Source organism: Vicia villosa, linkage group LG7, assembly GCF_029867415.1.
Source record: "Vicia villosa cultivar HV-30 ecotype Madison, WI linkage group LG7, Vvil1.0, whole genome shotgun sequence".
NCBI classification, from domain to species: domain Eukaryota; kingdom Viridiplantae; phylum Streptophyta; class Magnoliopsida; order Fabales; family Fabaceae; genus Vicia; species Vicia villosa.
Genome location: NC_081186.1, coordinates 6,562,580 through 6,588,940, shown reverse-complemented (window position 1 = coordinate 6,588,940; position 26,361 = coordinate 6,562,580). Strand labels below are relative to the sequence as shown.

Below are 26,361 nucleotides of genomic sequence, written 5' to 3'. Positions count from 1 at the left end.
TTGATATTGCTCAGTGACAGGACTTGTGAAAATTTGATCATTTCCAACTTCATCACCCCATCCAGTCGGGGTAAGGTCCTCCATAGCAATATAAGAATTCTGAGGTTCGGCATACTGATAATTATACCTGCCGTTTGGTTCTTGAACAGCATCCCACATTCCCATGGAAATGGGTGGAATTTCATCTGGATATGGCTGAATGATATGGTTCATGAACACTCTTTCATCTTCGATAGCGTTTACTTCTTGGCTGACGAAGTGTGACATCAATCCTTCAGAACGAGGACTTTGATCGTTCTTTTGATTTTCACTAACATAGCCCAGACCTAGTTTGTCAGACTTGTAGGGTATATCGGGAAGTTGTCCCCATACTGTGCAATCACCCTGTTCAATCATGGCTTTGGCATCTTTGAGAGAAGCCATAGTTGTAGTTGGAGTAGCAGGAATATGCTTGGTGGTAGAGACATCTGGAGAGACCACCTCAAATGATTGGCATGGAGTTTCGATGAATTCGTCCTCCAACTCGACATATTTGGAATTGCTTAGGTGACTAACCACATATTCCTCTTCGCCATAGACTGTGACAATCTTTCCTTTTACTGGATATTTTAACTTCTGATGCAGGGTAGAAGTTACAGCGTTTGCCCCATGTATCCAAGGGCGTCCAAGTAAACAGGAGTAGGCTGGGTGAATTTCCATTACGTAAAAGATAGAATCAAAGATTTGAGAACCCACTCTGATTGGGAGATTCACTTTTCCGTATACTGTTCTGGTTGACCCGTCAAAGGCTCTTACCACAACATCGCTTGGCTGTAACACAATTCCTTCGAAGTCAAGCTTTTCTAGTACTGTTTTCGGTAACACGTTCAGAGAAGAACCGTTATCTACTAGCACATGAGATAGAGTGGTGCCATTACATTCAATGGAGATATGTAAGGCTTTGTTGTGATTTTTTCCAGCAGGGGTTAGATCCACATCAGAGAAACCGAGACCATTGCTCACGGTTAGATTGGCAACACAATTCTCAAATTGGTCGACTGAGATCTCTTGAGGCACATGCGCAGCTTTTAGGAACTTCATCAGAGCTTTGGCATGAGCTTCTGAATATTTTAGCAGAGATAGCATTGAGATTTTTGAAGCAGTGTGCCCCAGTTGCTCAACAATATTGTAATCACTCTTGCAGATGATTTTCAATATTTCCTCCATTTCTTGCTTTGATGGATCCTCAGCAGTGATCTCCACCGGGGTTTGAATTTGTTCAACTTATGGCTCTTTGCCTCGAGCGTTGACATTAGGAACTGGGACTCGGACTGGACCAGCAGCAACATTTGGAGAAATTTCTGGTGAAAAGATTCTTCCACTTCTCGTGATTTTGCTGGTACCCACAATATTACTCACAGTTGGAGTAGTTAACTTTGCGGTCTCTTCAGTCGAGGTACTTTGCTTAACTCCATGAACGTAAACATTAGCGTCATATCCCCATGGGACAGCTTTGTCTGAGGAGTATGGAAATGGAGTTGGACTAGCAATGACTACTGATGCCACTTTGAGTGTAGCAGAAATTTTGAATGGAGCTTTGGCAGAGATTTTGAATGGTAAGCTGGATATCACTGAGGCATCCTCTATTCTTATCCCGTTTGCAAAGACTTCGCACAGCACGTTCATAGAAGGGAGCCTCTCAAACATAATGATACGGCGATCCATCCATTTTTGAATTCCCATCCTTAGATTTTCACAACCATTGGGCAGGCAAGAGCAGTAAAAGCAGTCGGGGTCACATCCTGGGAAGTAACCAGCTCGGATTAGCTTTCCTTTGACTTCGCAGAGTGGAGTTGATAATTCGTTCACATCATAGATGTAAACAGTGTCCAGGATAACGTTGACAGTTTTGTCATGCTTTGGCATAGGTGCGGTGATGACATTTGGAGTTTTTGGAGGATCGAACTCAATTTCACCAGCATCTATCATATCTTGTATTTTATTTTTCAGGGCCCAGCAGTGATCTGCGTCATGTCCTGGACAGTTTGAGTGATAGGCACATGTCGCATCAGGGCGATAATTCAGAGAGGAAGTGTTGACATTCTTTGGAGGACCTCTTAAGGTGATCAGATCTGCTTTTAGCAAGTGCTGCAATGCCTGAGAAATTGGCATGTTGATTTTGGTGAAATTTCTTCTTGGTGCATCTGGTCGATGCGTATATTTTGGCTGTTGATCTTTTTGAGGTGCAGATGCGGAGATCAGAACTGCCCCTACAGATTGATGCTGCTCACTTTTGCGACTTTTTTGAATTTGAGTTGCATTGACCTCATTTCTCCCACTGATGGGCCTTTTCGTAGTACCAGAGGTGGAACCTATTTGAATTTTTCCATTTTGAATGCCACTTTCGACACGTTCTCCGGTCAGTATCAGGTCAGTGAAACCTGATGATGAACTTCCCAGCAAATGGCTATAGAAAGGGCCAGTTAAAGTGCCCATGAACATGTCAACTAGTTCGCGATCAGATAAGGGTGGTTGAACCCTTCCAGCCATATCTCTCCACTTTTGCGCATATCCTTTAAAACTTTCTTTTGGTCCCATAGACATGCCCCTTAGTTGAGTACGAGTTGGTGCAAGATCAGCATTGTATTGGTACTGTTTGTAAAAAGCAGCAGCTAATTCTTCCCAAGTATGAACCTTGGTATTTTCCAGCTGATAATACCACTCGAGTTGTGTACCCGACAGACTGTCTTGGAAGAAGTGAATCCATAATTTGTTATCTGTTGTATGAGGTTGTATCTTCCTCACATAGGATCTCAGATGTAGTTTCGGACAAGAAACTCCATCATATTTTGCAAAGATAGGGACTTTGAATTTTGGAGGGATAACAACATCCGAGATGAGCCCCAGATCATTGAAATCTAAGCCAGGTATTTTTTGTATCTCCATAGCTTTCATACGGTCTTCCAGCTGTTGGTATTTTTCATTATCCGGTTCGTCCCCAGAATGATCATTTTCTTCATTTGAAGAGAGAGAGGGTTTAGCAGAACCCTGGTTGCTTTGATTGTCTTCTTGTTCATCATCACCGACTGTTTCAGGGATCGGTGGCTTTGTGAACTTTTTGACTGGAATTTTGATCTTTCTTCTCAGGTGACTCACACCTACAGATCCTTTGGGCTTCTTTTTCTTCTTGATTATCAGGGCTTTCAGTTCTTGCTGCCCCTTTGCCAGTTCCAGAATTGCCACTTGAACTTGGGCATTCTGTGCTTCGAGATTCTTGATACTTGTTTCAGATTCCATCTCTTCTGACTGAAATAAACAGCGAGAAGATGAGAAATCCGTCATGTGAACCTGTTATGCCATGTGTATGACTGGATGCCATGTGTATGCAATGTATGAAATGTATATGCAATGCATGAAGTGAAATGTGTGTGCAATGTTTCAAGGATCTTAGAGTTTAGATTTGTTAAAGAAAAAACAAACGTTAGTTAATCAATTTATTTCTTTTTTTCTTTTTGCTTCTTTTTTTCTTTGCCTCATTTGGGCTTACAAGACAGAAATAAAGTAAATGATCCTTCAGGTCTCCCGTGGACGCTTTCTCTTTGCCCCCAGGAATGTGTTGATCTGCTGTTCTTCTTGAAGCTGTCCGGTGAGCTCCAATATCCTTCTCTCATAGTCCTGACAGTATGATTTGAAGGTGTCTCTTTCCTCTTTGAGTTGAACCCAAGATTTTTGCAACTCTTCTAAGTCAGTTGGCATATCCGGGTGTAGAATAACTTGAGGTTCATATCCTTCGACCTCTGGTTCAATAGTCACAGGTAGAACAGCAGGATATGGCATAAGGAGTTTCTGAGCATGAGTACGGACCCATCTGAGGTAAGGTTCCATAGGGATAGAATTCCATTGCCCCAGAGTTTTGCTTTCTATTCTATAGACACTGCCCCATGCATGTATGAACCTTCGTCGGTGTCTATGAGAATCATTCTCGTAATCAAACACAATGCCATGGATAATCATGTCATGAGGACCGTTGCTCCTTGCATATCCGAATTGGCGTATAGCTAAAGAGGGATTGTAAGTGATGCCTCCTTTGATGCCAAGGAGTGGCACATTAGGGTACTCTCCACAATGATCAATGATAGTAATGTCTCTTTGAAAGAAGTTGTTCCACCGGATATCTGAATGAGACAAAGACATAATCCTGTGAGACCATTGCATTCTTTGTTCATTTCTCAACACTGATCGGGGAAGATGAAATGTAAACCACCTAGCCAGTAGTGGTATACAGCACATGAGAGTTCCTCGTTTCTTCATGGTACGAGTGTGTAGAGAATGTAGAATGTCTCCCAGCAATGTTGGTACCGGGTTACGGATTAGGAAAAGGTTGATGATGTGTACACTTATGAACTGGTCGGGATTAGGGAATAAAACCAACCCATAGATCAAAAGTGCCATAACTTCCTCAAAAGCTGGATAACTTTTGTTTTCTAGCAGTAGTCGAGCCTTTTCCAATAAGAACTTGGCAAGTAAACCCTCAACTCCACTCTTTGTTTCCCAATTGGACTTGATTTCTGATTTCCGCAGATGTAAAGCAGCAGCAATGACTTCAGGTTTTGGAATCCTTTCTAAACCAGTGAAAGGTAATTGATTTCGAACAGGCAATCCAATTAGTTCAGAGAATTCTTCCAAAGTGGGTACCAACTGGTAATCAGGAAAGGTAAAGCAATGATGTTCAGGGTCAAAGAACTGGAACAGGACCCGTATCATGTCTTCTTCAAATTTTGAGGTAACCAAATGGAGTAGGTGACCATGTTTTTCAGTGAATTGAACATTCCTGGGGAATTCTGACACCAAGTCTTTTAGTTCAGATGGTACCGTTGAAATGTTGATTCGGATGTAATCTTTGGTGGCGGGAGCCATTACCTGCAAAAACAAAGGTAAACTCTTTGATCCTTGAAGTGTCTGGTGCAAAAATGATATGCTTATGATGCAAACATGTGGCACACAAAAACAAATCAAACAATAGCCTTAGGTTTAAAGGCTTGCATGGAGCTGATAGGTGATACCCTCCCCACTGAGGTTGAGTTGGTTAAAACCTGTCCTAGAATAGCATTCGGGTTCTATGATCCTTGGAAGTAACATCTCAATACGGCGCTCGAGCGGCCGACCAAAATATTCCTCGAGGATAACTAACTTCGATCAATTTCAAAGCTAGCCACTTAATAGGCCACAAGTCAAGTTCAACTAAAAAGGTTCTAAGACAAATTAGTGTTTAATGACACTTCGGAAGCCTAATATACTCCTTGATCGTTTTCAAGGGACATCAGTATAAACCAAAGTATCGCACTAACGATGACTACCAGATCAACCGTATCGGTACATGCCGTACAGTTTCCTTGGTCTAATGTCATATACTTAAGGTATCTCGAGATTCGGGTTAGAATCTTTCACAAGCAAAATACCCAAGCAAGCCTTTGAAAAATAGAGCAATCAAGTCAATCAATTGAAAACATCGAAGTGATCTATTCTCTTAAGGTAACCCCTTTTGAAAACATTTTGTTTTTGAAAGTATTCCCCAGTAGAGTCGCCAGTTCTGTGGACCTCCGATTTTTTTTTAATACCGGGCCATACCTCTGATCTGTAGAGATACGTGAACTGACTCTTTTTTTGTCGCTTAATGCTTTCGCACTTTTGAAAATATCACAGAGTCGCCACCGACCTTTTATTTTATCCAATTAAGGAAAGGTTTATAAAAGAAACAGAAAAAAGACCTTTAAGAAATTCTGGGTAAGGGGGTAGGTTATACAAAGGGAAGGTGTTAGCACCCTTTGTATCCATGGTTATCCATGGGCTCTTAAGTTTGCTTAGCTCACTTGTTTTTCGATCACTTTTCAATTGCTCTGAAATTGCTCATATGTGGTTTCAAATACCTTTGTAATTTGAATTTTGTAATGATCCGTGTGTGGATGTATACAAAATGCTTGTTTATCTTTCGAAAGATGTTTTGAAAAGAACGTTAACTTTGTAATAACCCGTGTTTGAATGTATACAAAGTATTGTCTTTTTTTGAAAGTTTTGAAAAATCAACAGTGTATGAGAATTTTGTTTGTTTTGATTTGAGCAAGCAAACTAGGAGGTCTACCCTGAGTTGTAAGGTCTTTATCCTGTTTCCTTTAAAAATCTATCCTTTCACCGGATATAAAAGCAAGGTTCGATTTTGTACTCAAAACAGTTGAATTTGACTTTGATTTTGAAAGATTGAGAAGGGATTACCTGAAGAGGTGCAAGTGTGATTGTGATTGGATTCAGATATTTATCTTTGAAGTTAGTGATCTAACGATTCAATTTTATCTTTGACATACACGCAGTTTATATATATGCGGGAAATTAAAGTGCGGAAATGTAAAGTGCGGAAAGTAAATCTACGCTATTACATCGATTGTGCGGGAAATGTAAACTAGCCTATTTACATGAATTTGACATCCTATACATTTATCTAGGAATTTTAAATTGCAAGAAAAATAAAAGGCATGTTTTTGGATTTTTTATGATTGATTTTAATTATAATTAATGCATGATTAATTAAATTAAAATGAAGAAAAAGATGAAAATAAATTTAAACCTAGAAATTAAGTTTAAAATATGTACAAAATATTTGTCAATTAATTTTAAAACAAAACTAATTTTTTTGGAGTTTTTGGAAATTGATTTGAAATTGATTTAAGTTAATTAAAACATAATTATGCAAATAATTATACAAATAATTAAAACTTAAAAAGAAAATTATTCAAAATATGTACAAAATTAGTTTATAATATATAAACAATATTCAACACAAAGAACAATTTTTTCTATGATTTTTTGATTGGTTAGAATAATTAAAAAGCAAATATATAAATATATACTAATTAATTATGCAAAATATTGAAATTTTGAAGAAAATAAAAATATTTTTATTTCAGAAAATAATATATTATTTTAGAAGTCTAAAAATATTTTTTGTGTATTTTTTGGATTTTTAAAACTATTTTTAATTAATTTAACAAAGAAATTAAATAAAATAGAAAATAAAATAGAAAATAAAAGGATACTGATCCTGTGTGGTAATCAGTGAGGGAGCATGGTTGGGGAAGAGTGATCTGGCGCGTTGGATGAGTTGATGGATGGATCAGAAGGCCCAGATGGTGAGGGACCATAACACGTGGAACACCTGCAAAACACTGAATTCCAAGTCAATTTAAAAAACACGCGCGCGCCTCCCAGCGAATCAGAGGGCGCCACGCATCATCTTCAACCTTCAGATAGGTTTTTACACCGTTCATTTGCAGGTGGTGTAAAAAACCTAATCTTTTACACCTGGTAATAATAGCGAATAGGGTCAAATGCGCACATACATTTAGCGCGATGGTACCATTCAATTCGTTTTGTCCATACGAACCTAATGGTGCTATTTAGAACTTCTAATTTTGCCTAATTTGGAAAGCCCTAAATTTGAAGCTATGAACCCTAAAATGGTAGTTTCGTTTATACGTGTCCAAACTTCAATTAAGTTTCCAGAAATGATCTACACCTCAAACCAAACTCAATAATATGTCTACATCTTGTTAAACATGTGTGAATAACCAGATACGAATTGATTTTAGTTTGAACAAATTTTGACCTGTGTAGCTCGATTCAGTGAGCTTCAAGGCTTGTAATTGATTGAGATAGTTTCAGTGATGTTTAAGGAAGGTGTATGAATGCTTAGTTTGTATTGAAATGGACTGAAATTACAAATTCGAATTTGAGTTTTTCTTTGAATTTTTTGAAGTGATTACAAGTGTTATATGCTATGCTATGCTTCTGAATTCGTCTCCTCTTCTTTGCTGAACTAAGATAGCTTATTTATAAGCTATGTGTGCTTAGAAATGAAGCTAAGATGTGTCTTAGTTGCCTTTGTTGAAACTTTGCATTTTTTAATATAAAAAAGCTTGAATTCTTGACCAAGTCATCTTGCCTTCAATGCACCTGCCTTGTCCTTCAATCCTCTGCAGAAAGATGAAGATTCTTTGAGGTGAGTCATGCTTGGAAGTTAAGCTACCATTATCCATGCATTTTCCTTTTAATTTTATTCTTAAAATAAGATAAAATCAAGCAAAAAATGAATAAAAATGGTGTGGGCTTAGTCTTGGTCGTGGGAGGCCCATAGTAACATGGAAATGATGTTTGAATGCTGAAAACTTGGCCCCATTTGGAAAAAATACATTTTTGAGCAATGTTGATTTCATGCATTTTACCAAAATTTAGCCAACTTCAACAAGGTGTAAATCCTTCAATTTTTGTCATATGAAGGAGATCTTGCACTTTTTGGAAACCTCAAAGAGTCCTCTAACCAATGTCTTTGGTCTCATGTCAAAATGATTTTTGAAGCTCCTTGTGTGTCCTTTTGAAAAAAGTGTCTTTTTGTTGACTTTGAAAATGACCTGTAATGTCTTTGGTCATATTTTTCAAATGGTGAATCCAATGATCATGGGATCAATGGCATTTGAAAGATAATTGAATTTCCTTCAAAACAAGCTTTGGTTTGAATTTTTTGGATGAAGGATGAGAGAGTTATGATCAGTCAAAGTTGAGTTGACTTTTCAGGCAAAAACCCTAATTTTGAATCTTAGGGTTTTGTTGATTTTTGATCTTTCCTTGATGAATTATGATCATCCAATGATCAAATGATGAATCCTTTGACAAAATATGGACTTTGACAAAAAATTTCATTTTTGACTGTCTGTTGACTTTTTTGGTCAAACGGGTCGTCTGTTGACTGTTTGAGCTGCTGACGGTGCGTCTGAGTGAATTGAAGTTTGAAAATTTGTATGATGGTACTTTGAGATATATGGATGTGTATGAAATCCATTTGAGCTCTCAAAAACTTGTTGCTCCTGTAAAAACAAGAAAAACCCTGATTAGGGACTGTTTGTGTAGGAGACAGTTATGCGTACCTGATTTTTGTGCAGTGTTGAGTCTCTGCTAATCGCGTGATATTCAGAGGACTTCTAGAACAAAAATCTTGGAATTTTGAATTGTGAAAGATTGATTTGATTGATGGTACAAAACACTGAGAATTGTACTGCCAGCAGTTTGGCTGTCAACTGACTGTCCCGGTATTGAAACAGCAGTTAAAAGTGAAAAATCAACAGTCAAAGTTAATTTTCTTTTTTGTTGTTTTTTGTTTTTGTTTTATGTGAAAAATGAAAGTTTATTTACATGACTTGTTAGAAAAACACAGACATAATAAATAACTAATATTTACGGTATGCGGGCAAAATTACCGATAATAACCCTGAAAATCATTTAATGCACAGAAATAGGAATATTTGACTGGCAGAAAACACACAAAATATTATCTTAGTAATTAAGCAATATTATGACAAATAGTACAACATTTAATACTGACAGTACAAATATCACATACTATATTGAACAGTACGACGAATAAACGGTACATTTAAGAAATAAGAAATACGGCAAATTTTAAGAATGACGATTAATGACCCATGCTATGAACAATAACATGTAGATGATTGGGAGTGCAACCATTGCAGGTCCACACTCTTCAGGACTGTGCAGGCAGAAGAAAGTCATGATCACCGTAGCAATGGTGATGACTGTAAGAAACAGTGTCTCTATCCACTTTGCCATTCTTGTCAGGGAAGAAGAGAAAGGATGGATTATGAAGTAGAAATTTGAGAGATGAGTTGGAATTTGATGTGAGATTTTATGAAAGAATGAAAGGTATTTATAGAATGGAAAGAAGGAAAGAGACGTTGGGGAATGATGTGATTCCGTACAAAAGGAAAATTTGAGTGAAAGTAAGATTTGAAAGAAAGTGGAGATAGTGTTGGAAAAAGGAGAGATTTGATTTTTGAAAAAGAGATTTGAAAAGATTTTTGCAAATAATGGAATATAGTACAAAAATTAGTGGGAAACAAAAGATAATAATAATCTAATTGTTACCAGTACAGTCTGAGTTTCCTGATTCTGCGCCTGCAAAAAGATTTAACTCTGTACCAATTGTGTCAGTACTATTTATCTGTAAATAAATAAATAGCATGTGTGAAGTAATAAACAGTATTTGGCGTTTGCGTAAGAATAAATTCAACTGCAGGCCAAATTACTGTATAAGAAAAAATTCTGAAAACTAAGTATTTCATATGTCAGGATATTTGTTGAAATAAAAATCCATGATTATATGAGACCCTTAATTTTCAGATTGGAGTTTTCTTGAAAAATATGTGGGCAAATTTTGGGGTATAACAGTAGGTTAGGTGGTTGCTCGACATAGTGATGGGAGGAAAGGTTAAAGGTATAAGCAATGGTGTCAGAACCAAATATTCACCAATTTAAGCCAATTATCAGTAGTTCAAACACTTTTAATTTAGTCCTTTAGAAATGGAGCAGCTTTCTTCATTATCTTGTGACACTTACAAGTTAAAACCAATGAATCTTCCTTTCAATAGTCGTAAAATTTTGAACCATAATCACTCACTCAAAGAGAAGGAAAACAAAACATAGGAAAACAAAACATAGGAAAACAAATAACATTAATTCTTGACCAAGATTTGCATCAAAGGGAAACTTATTAAAAATTGATTCACACAGTCAAATAAAGCAAAACAAAGATAAAAGTTCATGCTTCCCTATGAACAATCAAACCAAAAAAACATTGACACATTTTTTTCTAAACATTTAAATCATTTCTGTGTGTTCTCTGAACACCTTCAAGATATTAGAAAAAGTAACAATGCCAATTAAGCTGCAATCATCATCAATAACCCACAAGTAGTCCACTCTATGAGCAATTGCTTGAATCATCACAGCAATCAAAGAGCTTTTTGGATGGCACACTATAGCCTCTGCCTTCCGCACAAATCTCGCCGAGTAACTGGACGACCTTGCGTACTTTCCCGACCTATTCAAACTCCTGGTCGTACTTTCCTCATCAGACGAAGACGAGGCCGACATATCACTGCCTAGAGAAGTCAGAATTGTAAACTTATGCAGCAATTTCTCCAGATTCTTCTCCTTCAACCTGGCCTTCACAACGCTAACCAGACCCTCTGGCGGGCCGCCATAGTCAATGTAGGACATCAGGTCCCCTGCAGACAAAGTTGTCACAGCGGCCGCAACTGACTCGTCACAGCAAGCAAGCGTGAAGGGCGATATCTCGCCAATGAATGTTCCATCACTGTCGACAACTGCAACAGAAGTTTGTTGCGCAAGGGACTTTGAGATGGCTTCAACAACGGAAGCCGCGGGGGAATAGTAATCAATGACTGTCGCACCCCAATTTTTGACCTACAAATTTCATTCATATGATCATGTTGCGTTTGTATTTCGTTTGCATTCAAATTATCGCATTTGTTGCATATTTTCCGGTTTTATTCATCCTTTTAATTTCTACTTCAAAAAATCAAAAAAATTCATTAATTTCATTTAGATTTAGGTCTTTATATCATTTCAATTTAAAAAGATATCAAAAAATATGTGTATTAGTTTATTATTATTATTTAGTTATTATTATAATCTTTATTTTTTTCTTTCTTTAATTTTATAGTTATTATTATCATTATTATTATTATTATTATTGACCTTATGTCCAAGTGGTCCAAAAAATACAAAAGAATAAGAACAAAGTGGTTTTCTTCATATCTCTGCATCGCATCACAAAACAGTCCAAAAATTCTGCTCCATACAACTGCACACAGCATGCCTGCTACAACGGTCCATAAACCTGCTGCAACCAGTCTACAAACCTCTTGCTGCTCCACTACTTGCTAAGGCCAAAGCTTGCACAAAAATGGTTAAACCAAAACCTGCATACAAAAGTAATAAACAGCTTACTACAAATGTTCAAATTAACCCAAATTTTCCCCCCAAAAAACTCTTTGATTTCATCTATAAATCAGAACAAAAACCACAGCAACCAGGGGGAGGAAAAAGTCACACGAAAAACTCTGCATAAATTTGTTTATCGTCCTCCAAAAATCTTTTTGAACACCATCTTCATATGACCACCTTCACTCCATAACTTGTAACCATCATAAACCTGCAAACAGCCACACACAACACACAGCAAGGACCGCAACACACCAACCACACCGAATCTTCAAACATAACTCCATCCTAACACACAAACTTGCCAAATCTCCCTCAGTTCACAACAACATCTGCCATCACCGATACACACAAACTACCACACAACATCGAACCAACACAACATCTTCATCAACTCAAAAAGACGCAACAACAACAACCGCAAACAACAACGATTCGCAGTCGTACCTGAAGATCACCGGTGATTCCAAGGTCGTCGGACTTGCTCTGATAAGGTCGGTGACGTCTCATCTTCTGTCTATTCTTTAGATCGTTGCCTTTATTTCTTTTCATTGGTGAATAACCCTATGTTGATTGCTTGAAATTCTTCACGGTTATCATTTAATATGGTATTGATTTTGTACTTGTGTTCTTGATGAACCGAGAGAGTGAGGTTCGATTAAGTGAAAGAGATGCGAGACCGCGAGCGTGTGAGATGTGAGGAATTGTTTTTTTTTGCTGTTGTTCACCGTGAGAGAGGCAGAGAATCGTGAGACAAAAAGTGTAATTGGGGGCGGATGGTCTCATTGAGTATTAGGGTTTACTTTGTTCTAGTAGGATCTTGGGCTTGGTGTTAGTTAAGCCCAGCGAAGTTTTCTTTGTTCACACCCTATTTTGCATGCTTACACCCCCCCATTTTATTTATTTTCTTGCCTATTTAACTTGTTTGATTTAGCTTCTTTAATATTTTGTTTTGCTTTTAATTTCTAATAAAAAATACAAAAAAAACATGTTTCTAGATTTTAGACTTTATTCTCATGTTAAAAATACCAAAAAATATTAGATTAATTTCAATCAATAAACCTTGGTCCAATGCCAAGTCGTTACAATTATTTCCTCGATCCAACGTCGAGTTTCTTTTTTACAAAAATTCTTTAAACGGTACCAAAAGATCGAGTGACAAGAAGTGTACACCTCTTGAATACCCCGATTCTTTCGGATTAACACCCTTTTTTAAACCTGTCATTAATTAAATCAAAGTGATTAAGTGACAAGGGGTGAACACCTCTTGAATACCTTCAATCCTTTGAATCAAACAATAAAATGCTTTCTTAAATAAATCGAGAAATCAAGTGACAAGAAGTGCACACCTCTTGAATACCTTGATTTTCTTGAACCAAAACTCTTTAATTAATCAAAGTGATCCTGTGACAAGAAGTGCACACCTCTTGAATACCTTGATCCTTTGAATCAAAATACATCAATCAAACCAAGAGATTGAGTGACAAGGGGTGCACACCTCTTGAATACTTTGATCTTTTGAATCTAAAACACTTAATCAAACCAAAAGATCCTGTGACAAGGGGTGCACACCTCTTGAATACCTTGATCTTTTGAATCTAAAACACTTAATCAAACCAAAAGATCTTGTGACAAGAAGTGCACACCTCTTGAATACCTTGATCTTTTGAAACAAATTAATTAACAAGGACAACAAGTGACAATGGGGCTCGCTCCTGTTCAATACCTTGGGTAAAGACGCGCTAGGTGCACACCTATGCTCAATCCTTTGCTAAACGTCCGCAAAAACATCCTTTAAAACACAACTTCAATCTCATTCAACCTTTTTTGCCTTATGGCTTTTAAAAATCTTTTCATAAACGAGACTCTTAATCAATTTTCAATACGAACATACTTCCACATGTGAAGATCGAACATCTTCCACTCGAATGCGATGATGGCCAAAATCATGTCTTATCTTGATTTAGTCATCCATTCTTGTAGTGATATCATATCCATGTGCGCGTAGTATTTCCATTTGAAAGCGATCGAGTACCTCTCGCTAAAATCAATTAACAAACTTTCGTGGTTCTTAGTCCGAACTACGATTGCTCTGACTTTCCCGTTGCACTAGGGAATACGTAGGCACAAGATACAAACGTCTTGGCGAGCATAATAATAAAAAATCATTTCTTTTTCTTCACAATAATAAAAAACCTAAAAATCTTTTCTTTTACCTTTTCTCGATTAATAGGCTAAAGAACGCAAACATTACGCTAACACTCAAACACAAAACTAACTAAATGGGTCCCATCGAGTACGATGGAGGTGAGGGGTGCTAATACCTTCCCCTTGCTTAACCGACTCCCGAACCCTAATTTGGTTACGAACGACCATCTTATCTATTTTTTATCTTTGTGGGTTTTATCGATATTTTCCCTTTCCTTCTTAGAATAAATAAAGTTCGGTGGCGACTCTGTTGTACTTCGAGCGCGCGATAACGCTCGAGTATATTTTTGCCGCTACAGAAAGTGGCGACTCTGCTGGGGATATCCTAAGAGAGTCAACCCTAGTTTAGTTTGTTTTATGTTTGAGTGTTTGCTTTTGTTTGTTTATTCTTATGTTCTTTATGTTTACTCTTTTGTTGTTTATGTTTCTTTACTCTTGCTTTATCGCTTTTATTTTATTTCTGTATATACTCAATTGTGGGTATGGGAATGATATTTGAGTGAAGCTCTTAACCCGAGCTTTTGAAAAACAAGAGAAAAACATAAGTTAGGAGGTGGTTGTGTAGTGCTAGTCCCCAAGGTGAACACCTTGAATGGCTAATACGAGAACCCCACTTGGAGGAGACTTAGTCATGAAATTTGTCATAAGATGGTTCGCCCATCGCATGGCAGAAATCTGATTTCGTCGTTAACTCCAAGGACCTTTAGAACCCGTTCCATCTGTAGAGGTTATGTTATATCCAAAAACTATAGAGCTAACCTTGTGAGGGGATTTTTGGGTGAAGAACTTAGAACTGTCCTAACTTAAGGAGCCTTCCTCAATAGGTTGTTATTGTTATCACGCTTTGCATCCAACATTGCATGACATTGCATAGCATTTGCATCATGCAAGTACCTCATTCCAACTGTCTCTTTCATTCAGTTATCTGTCAACTGTCAACTGGTTCCTCCACACGAGTACGAGACTAGAGCCAACGTCAGACGAAGAATGGCGGACCAAGAACAACACAATGCTGAAGTTAGAATGGAGATTGAGGATCTGAAGTCAGGAATGACTAAGCTCACCGAGATGTTGCAAGTTCTGATTGCTAGAGGGGAACCACCTCAAAGGACTGTCATTCAAGAGGTCGCCGACAATGTTGAAGACCCTATTCCTGTTCAAAGGCCAGCCACTACTTGGCCCGAGTTTGGTTTACCTCCAAATTATTCTCCGCCTCACGCCACTGCTGCTATGGTTGGTCAAACTTCACGACCAATGTTCCAAGCTCCAATCATGATTGAGTCTCAGCCAATTGTGCACGCCGTTGCCCAAACCACTTATGGGAATCCTCTCTTTGAGTACCATGCTGGAGATCATCAAAGTGAAAGTCAAAGAGAAGCTGGTGACATTGATGAAGTCAAAGAACAATATCTAACCCTGGAAAAAAGACTAAGAGCCATGGAAGGCACTGATTACTTTGGGGTTGCTGCTGAGAACATGTGTTTGGTTTCCGATCTGGTCATACCTGCCAAGTTCAAAACTCCTGAGTTTGAAAAGTACAAAGGGTACACTTGTCCAAGAAGTCATTTGACCATGTACTACCGCAAGATGGCTGCCTATACTAAGAATGAAAAACTGCTTATCCATTGCTTTCAAGATAGTCTGACTGGCGCTTCCTTGAAATGGTATATGGGACTAGAGAAGAGTCGTATCCATTGCTTCCAAGATCTGACTGATGCTTTCATGAAGCAGTACAAGTACAACCTGGACATGGCTCCTGATCGCCGTCAACTTCAAAACATGTCTCAAAAAGAAAGAGAGTCTTTCAAGGAGTATGCTCAACGTTGGAGAGAGCTAGCTTCTCAAGTGGAACCTCCTTTGGCTGAAAAAGAATTAACTGGAATGTTCATGGACACTCTCTCACCTTTCTATTGGGAGAAGATGATTGGAAGTATGTCCTCCAACTTTACTGACTTGGTGACCATCGGTCAAAGGCTAGAAGAAGGAATCAAGAATGGCAAAGTTGCCAATGCTGCTGAATCTTCTAATGGGGCAAGAAAGTCTTTTGGAAACTTCCATAAGAAAAAGGAAGGAGAAACAAATGATGTGAGTGATGAAGGAAGAAGACCTCGTCAAAGGACTAATAACTATGTGAAGGATAGAAAAACACTTAGAAAGGGGGGGGGGTTTGAATAAGTGTAGCTTTAAAAACTTGACAGATAAAAATAAATTGCACAGTTATTTTTATCCTGGTTCATTGTTAACTAAACTACTCCAGTCCACCCCCGCAGAGATGATTTACCTCAACTGAGGATTTAATCCACTAATCGCACGGATTACAATGGTTCTCCACTTAGTCAGCAACTAAGTCTTCCAGAGTCTTCTGATCACACACTGATCACTCCAGGAACAACTGCTTAGATACCCTCTAAGACTTTCTAGAGTATTCTGATCCACACGATCACTCTAGTTACAACCTGCTTAGATAACCTCTAAGACTTCCTAGAGTATTCTGATCCACACGATCACTCTAGTTCCTTACAACTTAATGTAATCAATTCTAAGAGTATTACAATTGCTTCTTAAAAGCTATAATCACAAACTGTGATATTTCTCTTAACGTTTAAGCTTAACCTCACTAATATATTACAACAGCAATGTAGTGAGCTTTGATGAAGATGAAGATTCTGAGCTTTGAGTAGAACAGAGTTTCAGCAAGTTAATATGAGTTGTTTTGTTCAGAATCGTTAACCTTGCTTCTCATCAGAACTTCATATTTATAGGCGTTGGAGAAGATGACCGTTGAGTGCATTTAATGCTTTGCGTGTTCCGTACAGCATCGCATTTAATGTTATATGCTTTTGTCAACTACCTCGAGCCTTGTTCACGCTGTGTCTACTGACGTTGCCTTTAATAGCTTTTAACGTTCCTTTTGTCAGTCAGCGTAGCTTGCCACTTGTACTTCCTTCTGATCTGATGTTTGTGAATACAACGTTTGAATATCATCAGAGTCAAACAGCTTGGTGCAAAGCATCTTCTGATCTTCTGACCTTGAAGTGCTTCTGTGCGTGATACCATCAGAACTTCAGTGCTTCTGATCTCATGTTCTTCTGATGCTTCCATAGACCCATGTTCTGATTCTGCTTCGACCATCTTCTGATGTCTTGCCAGACCATGTTCTGATGTTGCATGCTGAACCCTTTGAGACAAAGCTTCTAAGCGCTGAATTATGCATACTCTTTATATATTTCCTGAAAAGGAAATTGCATTGGATTAGAGTACCATGTTATCTTAAGCAAAATTCATATTATTGTTATCATCAAAACTAAGATAATTGATCAGAACAAATCTTGTTCTAACAATCTCCCCCTTTTTGATGATGACAAAAACATATATAAATGATATGAATTTGCGATCAGAAAGAGCAGACGGCAAAAGACAAATTACACAGCTATAGCATAAGCATATGAATATGTCTCCCCCTGAGATTAACAATCTCCCCCTGAGATAAATAATCTCCCCCTGAAATAAATACTCGAAGAACTTTAATAAAAGACTTCCCTGATTATTTCGGTAGAGACGATCACATAAGCTTCTGTCTTCAGAGAATTCATAGCTTCTGACTTCTGCTTCCATTGGACAGCTTCAGAACTAGAATTTCTTTAGATCCCTAGAACACTCACAGCTTCTGATTCCTGCTTCCATCTAGGACAGCTTCAGAACTTGAATTTCTTTGATCTTCAGAACATTCACAGCTTCTGATTTCTGCTTCCATTTAGGACAGCTTCAGAACTTGAATTTCTTTGATCTTCAGAACATTCACAGCTTCTGATTTCTGCTTCCATTTAGGACAGCTTCAGAACTTGAGTTTTCTGGATCTTTAGAACATTCACAGCTTCTGATTTCTGCTTCCCTCGGATAGCTTCAGAGCTTTGAATTTCTACTAACATCACTTCATGCTAGATTTGTATCAGAACATTGTTGAATGTACCAGAGCATCATCAGAGCATCTCTACATCCTGAAATGTTACAGAACAAAAACTAAACGACAAAAGTCAGCATGAACGAGTCAGAACATAAAATGTATATTAGAACACATGATATGTATCAGAGCCATATAGGCTAAAATAATGTATCAGAGCAAATAGAATTTTGTCAGAGCAAATCTGATTCATTCTTCTTTCTTGCTTCTGATTTCTGAAGCTTGACAGCACTTAGCTTGCTTCAGTTTCCATGAGCTTATTCTTTTTACAGAATAACACTTCTTATGGTTTTGCTTCTTGTGTTTGCTTTTGAAGATTCTCTTCACTTCTTTATACCTGCAAAACACTTAAACCATATAGAACTTGCAGTTCTTGTTAGAGAAAGCAACTGATTAAATCAAATCATTTATCATTTATCTTCTCCCCCTTTTTTGTCATATCATCAAAAAAAACAGAAAAGATTCAGAGACAAACAAAAAGAAACACACGGAGGAGGAAGATGATTTCATTGAAGTTCAAACATCAGGTACAGAAGTACATGAAGATAAGTAGGATCAGATGCACAAAGACAGATGCAACGAAAAGAAAGAAACAACACAGACTCAATCTAAGATGGCCCTAGCCTTGACAAGATCTTGGCCAGCATCTCTTGAACCTCATTGTTGTGTCCATCTTGCCTCACCATGAAAGCTCTATACTCAGCATTGAGTGAGCTTTGCTCATCCTGTCTCTTCTGAATTTCTTCCAGAGTCCTTGCCAGACGAGAAGATTCATCAGAAAAAGCTTCACCGCTTTCAACCACAGGAATAGCAACTTGATCTGTAGCTTCCATGGATAGATCATTTGCAGGGATTTCCTCAACAGGATCTGATTCAGCAACATGATCTTCAGCATCTGCTTCTTGCATAGAAGAATCTCCATATTCTGCAGCAGGAATTTCCGAGTCTCCATTCTCAAGTGCCTGAAGAATGGCAGCTAGATTCCTGGGAGCAGAAGGACCTTCACTTTCTGGTGGGTTAACAACTTCTGGAATGACCAAGCTTGGGTCTTTCTCAGAAGGGTTTTCCCTCAGATAGTCAAAGAGAGTCTTGAAGTCTCCGAGCAGAACAGGATAATCAGGAATAAAGATAACAATATCCCTGCATGGATTTGCTTCCATTTCAGCAGCCAGTCTTAATTGTTCCATCTCATCCAAGAAGGGCTTCTCTTCCAACAGATGTCTTCCTTTGAGACTAGCAAACCAGAAGTCTTCATAATTCCTTAGAATTCCACGAGGTCGTGGGGCAGCAGCCACAAGTCTTTTCTGTACTCCCATTGCTTCTTCTTGAAACACCTTGCGAAATCTTTTCCAGATATTTCTTGTAGAAACATCATTCAGACCATTTAGGAAGGCTTCCTTCAGAAGGTCTAAGCCATTGATTACTTCATATCTGAAAAGTTCTAGGTAGGTAGAGAGTTCAGGTTCAGGCGGATTGAGGGTGAATTTGTAGTCCGGGTAGAGAGGACAAAAAGGTTTTGATTTTCTGGTAGGTAAGGGATTGGATACAGAAGGTGGAGGTGCGGTGGATGAGGAGGAGGGAATAACTGAGAGAATGATTGATGAGGATGGATTATTTGTAAAGGGAATTGGTGAGAAAGTCTTATCAGAAGGAGTTGGGGGAAGAATATTTAGAGGAGTGGGATTTAGAATGGGAGAGGAGGAGGTTGATGGAGAAAGATTTGGTAAGGTGAAGTTTATTTTTGGTTCAGATGGAGGTGATTGGAAGGATGGTTTAGGGACAGAGGGAGGTGGAGTAAAAACCTGCCTGGAGATTTGCACAGAAGAAGAAGATCTGGTTCTGCGAAAGGAATCTCTAATCCTTTTCTCCCTTCGTTCTTCAGAGTCCACCTTGTCAGGATCAAAGGTGACTCTCAACTTCTTGGCTTTCTTAGCCTCATCTTCTCGGGCTTTTCTTTTAATCCTAGCCTTTTGTTCCTTCTGATCCTTCTTCAAAAGGTCAGCCTTGGACGGAAGTACTCTGCCACGGATCCAAGCAGGATCAATATCTGATTGCTTCCTAACACAATCTTCCAGGTAAGACTTGACAACCTGATGCAGTTCTTCTTGAAACAAGGAGGCAAAACCTTCAACAGCAACTCTTCTTGAGAGAATGTCAGGAAAGCTTGGGCACACAGAAGGTACATTTTGAATGAGTTCTAATCTGAACAAATCCACACCATTAAAAATGGGACCTTGAACTACTTCAAGCAAATGGGATGCATTGAGTTTTCTGATGGAGTCCAGCACTTTGCTTTCAGTAAGAATGTCTGAAATCATTCTTCCAAACGGAATAGTCGTTCTTGAAAGATGAGGGTACTTCGCCCTTTCCTCTTCTCTTGACTCAAGGATTGAAGTCTTCAGATTCTCAAACAGAATGTGAGAAATGTTGATCTCAGTCTTTTTGCCAATGCAGAAAAGAGTGTGCTTGTGATCTGGACTGATGTAAGAAGAGGAGAGCATCCTTTTTCTGTGGTGAAGAGAACCCAGAATAATCTCAGCCCATACTCTATAAAATGGCCTCAAGGTGCCTGTGTTATTCGAGTCAATCCCAGAAGACTGAGAGATTTGTTTTTCAACTATCGACCAATCAACAGATGCATGTCGAAAACCAGACCAACCTTCTTCATCATTCAGATTGTATAGCTTCCTGATCAGTTTTTCAGAGATAACCACTTCATGCCCTAGCACGAATGAAATGATGGCCGTTGGGGTAACCGTTGCATGTACCCAGAAATCCTTCACAAGATCAGGATAAATTGGACCAACCAATCTATTAAGGTACTTGGACCATCCTTGCTCAAGGATTCTTGCATCACACTTAAAGCCATTCGCTTTAAGATTGTTTAAGTCCACAGCAGTTTCACATAAAACCTCCAAGTCCTTCGTGGGTATCAAGCAAGTTTTCAAAGGAGCATATTCATAATTTCGTAGAAGGATTTGTGAAGAAGTAAGTCTTTCTTTTGAGGAAGATGAACAAGAGGAAGAGTTCATGATGATTATGTCGTAAGATTAGAACAAAGACTAGGGTTTGAAAAAGAAAAAAAAAAAACAGATGCAGCGAAAGAAAATGTACAACAAAATAGAGAGAAGGAGAAAAGAATGAAGTTGAAGCGGGCTATTTAAAAGATTTGAAAATAATTTAAATCATTTTGCATTAAATGAGAAATGACATTAGGAGAGATAGCATGGTAAATGAAATGATTTAATACAGTTACCTAGGTCGGCGTCTTTTCAACTGCACGCTTCGTACTGACCGTAGAGACACGTGTTCATCATTAGATTATGGATGACAGGTGTGAAATATTCAATAGGCTTTACGCCTTCTGATTCCGATAACTGCTTCTGAATTGATCAAGTTTCTCTTCTGGAAACACTCCTTCTGAAGTGTGCTGATATAAATCTGAATGATCTTCTGATCCATTACTTCTGATATACACAGCTTCTGGAGATTCACTTCTTTGTTCTGCAGCTTCTGATGAGACAAAACTGTATCTGCAGAAATTCTTAAGCTGCTTTGTTTCATCAGAAACAAGTTTATCATCAAACCAGATATTTATTGATTCGTCCACAATCAATGTTTCAATATTGTATATTCTGTAGCATTTAGAGCATTCAGAATAATCAAGAACGAAACATCATTGCTATAGAAACAAACAAAACAGATGGTTCCAAGACTAATAAACTTTCTTTTCTGATCTCCTACGAACATAGTTTCTTCAACAGATTTAAGTACCAGAACTTGGAAGACAGTCCTTCTTCCCTTCAAGTGTTGAGACCAACTTGAGTCCAGGTGACATGTCATGTTGACTTTTATCTTCTTTGTCGCCAAGAGAATCTGCAAAAGAAATAGTCTTTTTCTTTGGTACCCACATCTTCTTGGGTCCTTTCTTGTTAGATTTTCTCAAGTTCTGATTGAACTTGGGTTTAACATTGTAAGCAATAGGAGGAACAGCATGATAATTTTTAATGTGAGTTTCATGATATTTCCTAGGTTGTGTCACATGCTTTTTGGTGTGTGTTATGTGAAAACTTTGAGCATGTGAAGTGTGCCTAATATCATGGGAGTGGCCATACTTGAACTGATCATACAATGGCTTGTATGTGAATTTCATTTCATCAACAGGTTCAAGTTTGTATGGGGTTTCACCCTCAAAACCAATGCCGACTCTTTTGTTTCCAGACACAGCATATATCATAGAAGCTAGCTGACTTCTGCCAATACTTCTAGATAAGAACTTCCTGAAACTTAAATCATATTCTTTCAGAATATGGTTTAGACTAGGAGTGGATTTTTCTGAATCAGAAGGAGATCCAACATTATTGGATAATTTTAAAAGTTTTTCTTTTAATTCAGAATTCTCCAACTCAAGCTTCTTTGTTTCAAATTCAAATAGCTTTTTCAGCTCTTTGTATTTGAGACTAATCTGAGACTTGAATTCCAGAAGTTCTATTAGACCGGAAACTAACTCATCTCTAGTAAGTTCAGAGAATACCTCTTCAGAATCTGATTCTAATGTAGATTCTGATCCGTCATCTTCTGTCGCCATCAGCGCACAGTTAGCCTGCTCATCTTCAGAGTCTGAATCATCTTCTGACTCATCCCAGGTTGCCATAAGACCTTTCTTCTTATGAAACTTCTTCTTGGGATTTTCCTTCTGAAGTTTTGGACATTCATTCTTGAAGTGTCCAGGCTCATTGCATTCATAGCACATGACCTTCTTCTTGTCTAATCTTCTGTCATCAGAAGATTCTCCACGTTCAAATTTCTTTGAACTTCTGACGCCTCTGAACTTCCTTTGCTTGTTCTTCCAGAGTTGATTTAGCCTTCTGGAGATCAAGGACAGTTCATTTTCTTCTTCAGATTCTGATTCTTCAGGATCTTCTTCTCTAGCCTGAAAAGCGTTAGTGCATTTCTTGATATTGGATTTTAATGCAATAGACTTACCTTTCTTTTGAGGCTCGTTTGCATTCAGTTCAATTTCATGACTCCTCAGGGCACTGATCAGCTCTTCCAAAGAGACTTCATTTAGATTCTTCGCAATCTTAAATGCAGTCACCATAGGACCCCATCTTCTGGGTAAGCTTCTGATGATCTTCTTTACGTGATCAGCCTTGGTGTATCCCTTGTCAAGAACTCTCAATCCAGCAGTAAGAGTTTGAAATCTTGAAAACATCTTTTCAATGTCTTCATCATCCTCCATCTTGAAGGCTTCATACTTCTGGATTAAAGCGAGAGCTTTAGTCTCCTTGATTTGAGCATTTCCTTCATGAGTCATTTTCAAGGACTCATATATGTCATAGGCCGTTTCCCTGTTAGATATCTTCTCATACTCAGCATGAGAGATAGCATTCAGCAAAACAGTTCTGCATTTATGATGATTCCTGAAAAGCTTCTTCTGATCATCGCTCATTTCTTGCCTTGTCAGCTTTACGCCACTGGCATTTACCGGATGTTTGTAACCATCCATCAGAAGATCCCATAGATCACCATCTAGACCAAGAAAGTAACTTTCCAGTTTATCTTTCCAGTATTCAAAGTTTTCACCATCAAATACCGGCGGTCTAGTATAACCATTGTTACCGTTGTGTTGCTCAGCAGAGCCAGATGTAGATATAGATTTTGCAGTTTCATCAGCCATCTTTTACTGAAGCGTTTTTCTCTTCCTGAATCTTTTCTAAACACGGTTAAGTGCTTGCACCTTAGAACCGGCGCTCTGATGCCAATTGAAGGATAGAAAAACACTTAGAAAGGGGGGGTTTGAATAAGTGTAGCTTTAAAAACTTGACAGATAAAAATAAATTGCACAGTTATTTTTATCCTGGTTCGTTGTTAACTAAACTACTCCAGTCCACCCCCGCAGAGATGATTTACCTCAACTGAGGATTTAATCCACTAATCGCACGGATTACAATGGTTCTCCACTTAGTCAGCAACTAAGTCTTCCAGAGTCTTCTGATCACACAGTGATCACTCCAGGAACAACTGCTTAGATACCCTCTAAGACTTTCTAGAGTATTCTGATCCACACGATCACTCTAGTTACAACCTGCTTAGATAACCTCTAAGACTTCCTAGAGTATTCTGATCCACACGATCACTCTAGTTCCTTACAACTTAATGTAATCAATTCTAAGAGTATTACAATTGCTTCTTAAAAGCTATAATCACAAACTGTGATATTTCTCTTAACGTTTAAGCTTAACCTCACTAATATATTACAACAGCAATGTAGTGAGCTTTGATGAAGATGAAGATTCTGAGCTTTGAGTAGAACAGAGTTTCAGCAAGTTAATATGAGTTGTTTTGTTCAGAATCGTTAACCTTGCTTCTCATCAGAACTTCATATTTATAGGCGTTGGAGAAGATGACCGTTGAGTGCATTTAATGCTTTGCGTGTTTCGTACAGCATCGCATTTAATGTTATATGCTTTTGTCAACTACCTCGAGCCTTGTTCACGCTGTGTCTACTGACGTTGCCTTTAATAGCTTTTAACGTTCCTTTTGTCAGTCAGCGTAGCTTGCCACTTGTACTTCCTTCTGATCTGATGTTTGTGAATACAACGTTTGAATATCATCAGAGTCAAACAGCTTGGTGCAAAGCATCTTCTGATCTTCTGACCTTGAAGTGCTTCTGTGCGTGATACCATCAGAACTTCAGTGCTTCTGATCTCATGTTCTTCTGATGCTTCCATAGACCCATGTTCTGATTCTGCTTCGACCATCTTCTGATGTCTTGCCAGACCATGTTCTGATGTTGCATGCTGAACCCTTTGAGACAAAGCTTCTGAGCGCTGAATTATGCATACTCTTTATATATTTCCTGAAAAGGAAATTGCATTGGATTAGAGTACCATATTATCTTAAGCAAAATTCATATTATTGTTATCATCAAAACTAAGATAATTGATCAGAACAAATCTTGTTCTAACACTATGATCAACCAATTGTAGTTACAGTTGCTCCTGTGACCAAGGCTCCACAAGTTCAAGCTCCTCAACCTCAAGTGGCTATTCAGAATCAGAATCGTGGTAGGACGACCTATGATCCTATTCCCATGACTTACACTGAGCTATATCCTGCATTGGTTAAGAAAGGTCTGATTACAACAAGAGCTTTTACTCCTCCGAATCCTCTTCCACCCGGTTTCAGATCTGATCTGCACTGTGAATTTCATCAAGGTGGTCCTGGCCATGATTTAGAAAGTTGTTTCGCGTTGAAGGCTAGAGTGCAAGAGCTGATGAGGGCAAATATGTTATATTTCAAGGATATCAATCCCAATGTTGTCAAGAATCCTTTGCCCGAGCATGACAAGAGTGGCTGAAGACTGAGATTGACAAGCTACCTTCCTAAAGCCAAGTGTTTCAGACAGGATAGCTCCTCCTCGTCACTGATTAGTCACTAGGCCTTGTTTCTTTCTGTTTGCAATTTCCTTGTTTTTTATTGTGTACTGCGTTGAACTTTGTTTAATCTCGAATTTTAATTTTAATGAAATGAGCATCTCATATTTGAATCAATCCATTTACATTCACTGTGTTTATCTTTATGCTTTATCTTTCAAAATATATATATATATCTCTTGTTCACTTTCTTCTATCAAACTTGCGTTTTATACAAAGATTGGAGGGAGGATGATGACAACGAAATACCCAAATTGTTGAACTGTATGCTTTTAAATACTACTTTGCTGATGATGTACAGGCATTGTTTCAATCCCCAAACACTGGAGAAATAAGGAAGTTAATCCCTTGTCAACCCCTCCGAGCCTTCGAAGTTGGAGTTTCTTTTTAAACGAAAAAACCCGCAATTTTAACCTGGGGCAGGGTAGTTCTCAGTTAATTTGTTTATGCATTCAATTTCAGGAAAATCATTAAGTACACCTTTCAATAAGGGTTTCAGTCAAAAGTGACCAAAATGGTTATCATTATCAAGGCAGTCACTATCTTTCCGATAACAAAAAAATTCAAAGAAAAAGCCCGCTAAGTCAAAACCTACGAAGGAGACTTAGGCAAAACTGAGGCATCCCGCTGGCTGTAATCTCAATTGAAAACAGTTCAGGCAAAAGTTAGGGATATAAAGCTAAAAAGAGAAGTCAACAAATTCCTTGAACAACAATAAAACATTGTGACTATCAAAAGGAAGAAGTGACTGCCACCTCAAAGATTCCTTTGGCCTTTAAACCATCATCGTTGTCATAGGTGCAAATCCAAAAGCCTTTTGGAACCTGAATGCATAGTTTGAATTAACTGAGCGTAGGATTGGAGATCATCACGAAGAATGGGGTGGGTACAAATATACTTTGAGCC

At 38.2% G+C, this 26,361-nt stretch overlaps 1 protein-coding gene across 1 annotated transcript; it reads right to left on the bottom strand.

The window, feature by feature from the left end:
• Positions 1 to 10,547: 10,547 nt before the first annotated feature.
• LOC131618623 (CBS domain-containing protein CBSX5-like) lies at positions 10,548 to 12,399 on the bottom strand. Its single transcript, XM_058889804.1, has 4 exons — positions 12,295 to 12,399; positions 12,028 to 12,058; positions 11,766 to 11,825; positions 10,548 to 11,285 (listed from the first exon to the last, which is right to left on the bottom strand). The coding sequence occupies exons 1-4, from the start codon at positions 12,397 to 12,399 to the stop codon at positions 10,699 to 10,701; spliced, it is 783 nt and encodes a 260-aa protein (XP_058745787.1). The 3' UTR covers positions 10,548 to 10,698.
• Between the last annotated feature and the right edge of the window lie 13,962 nt (positions 12,400 to 26,361).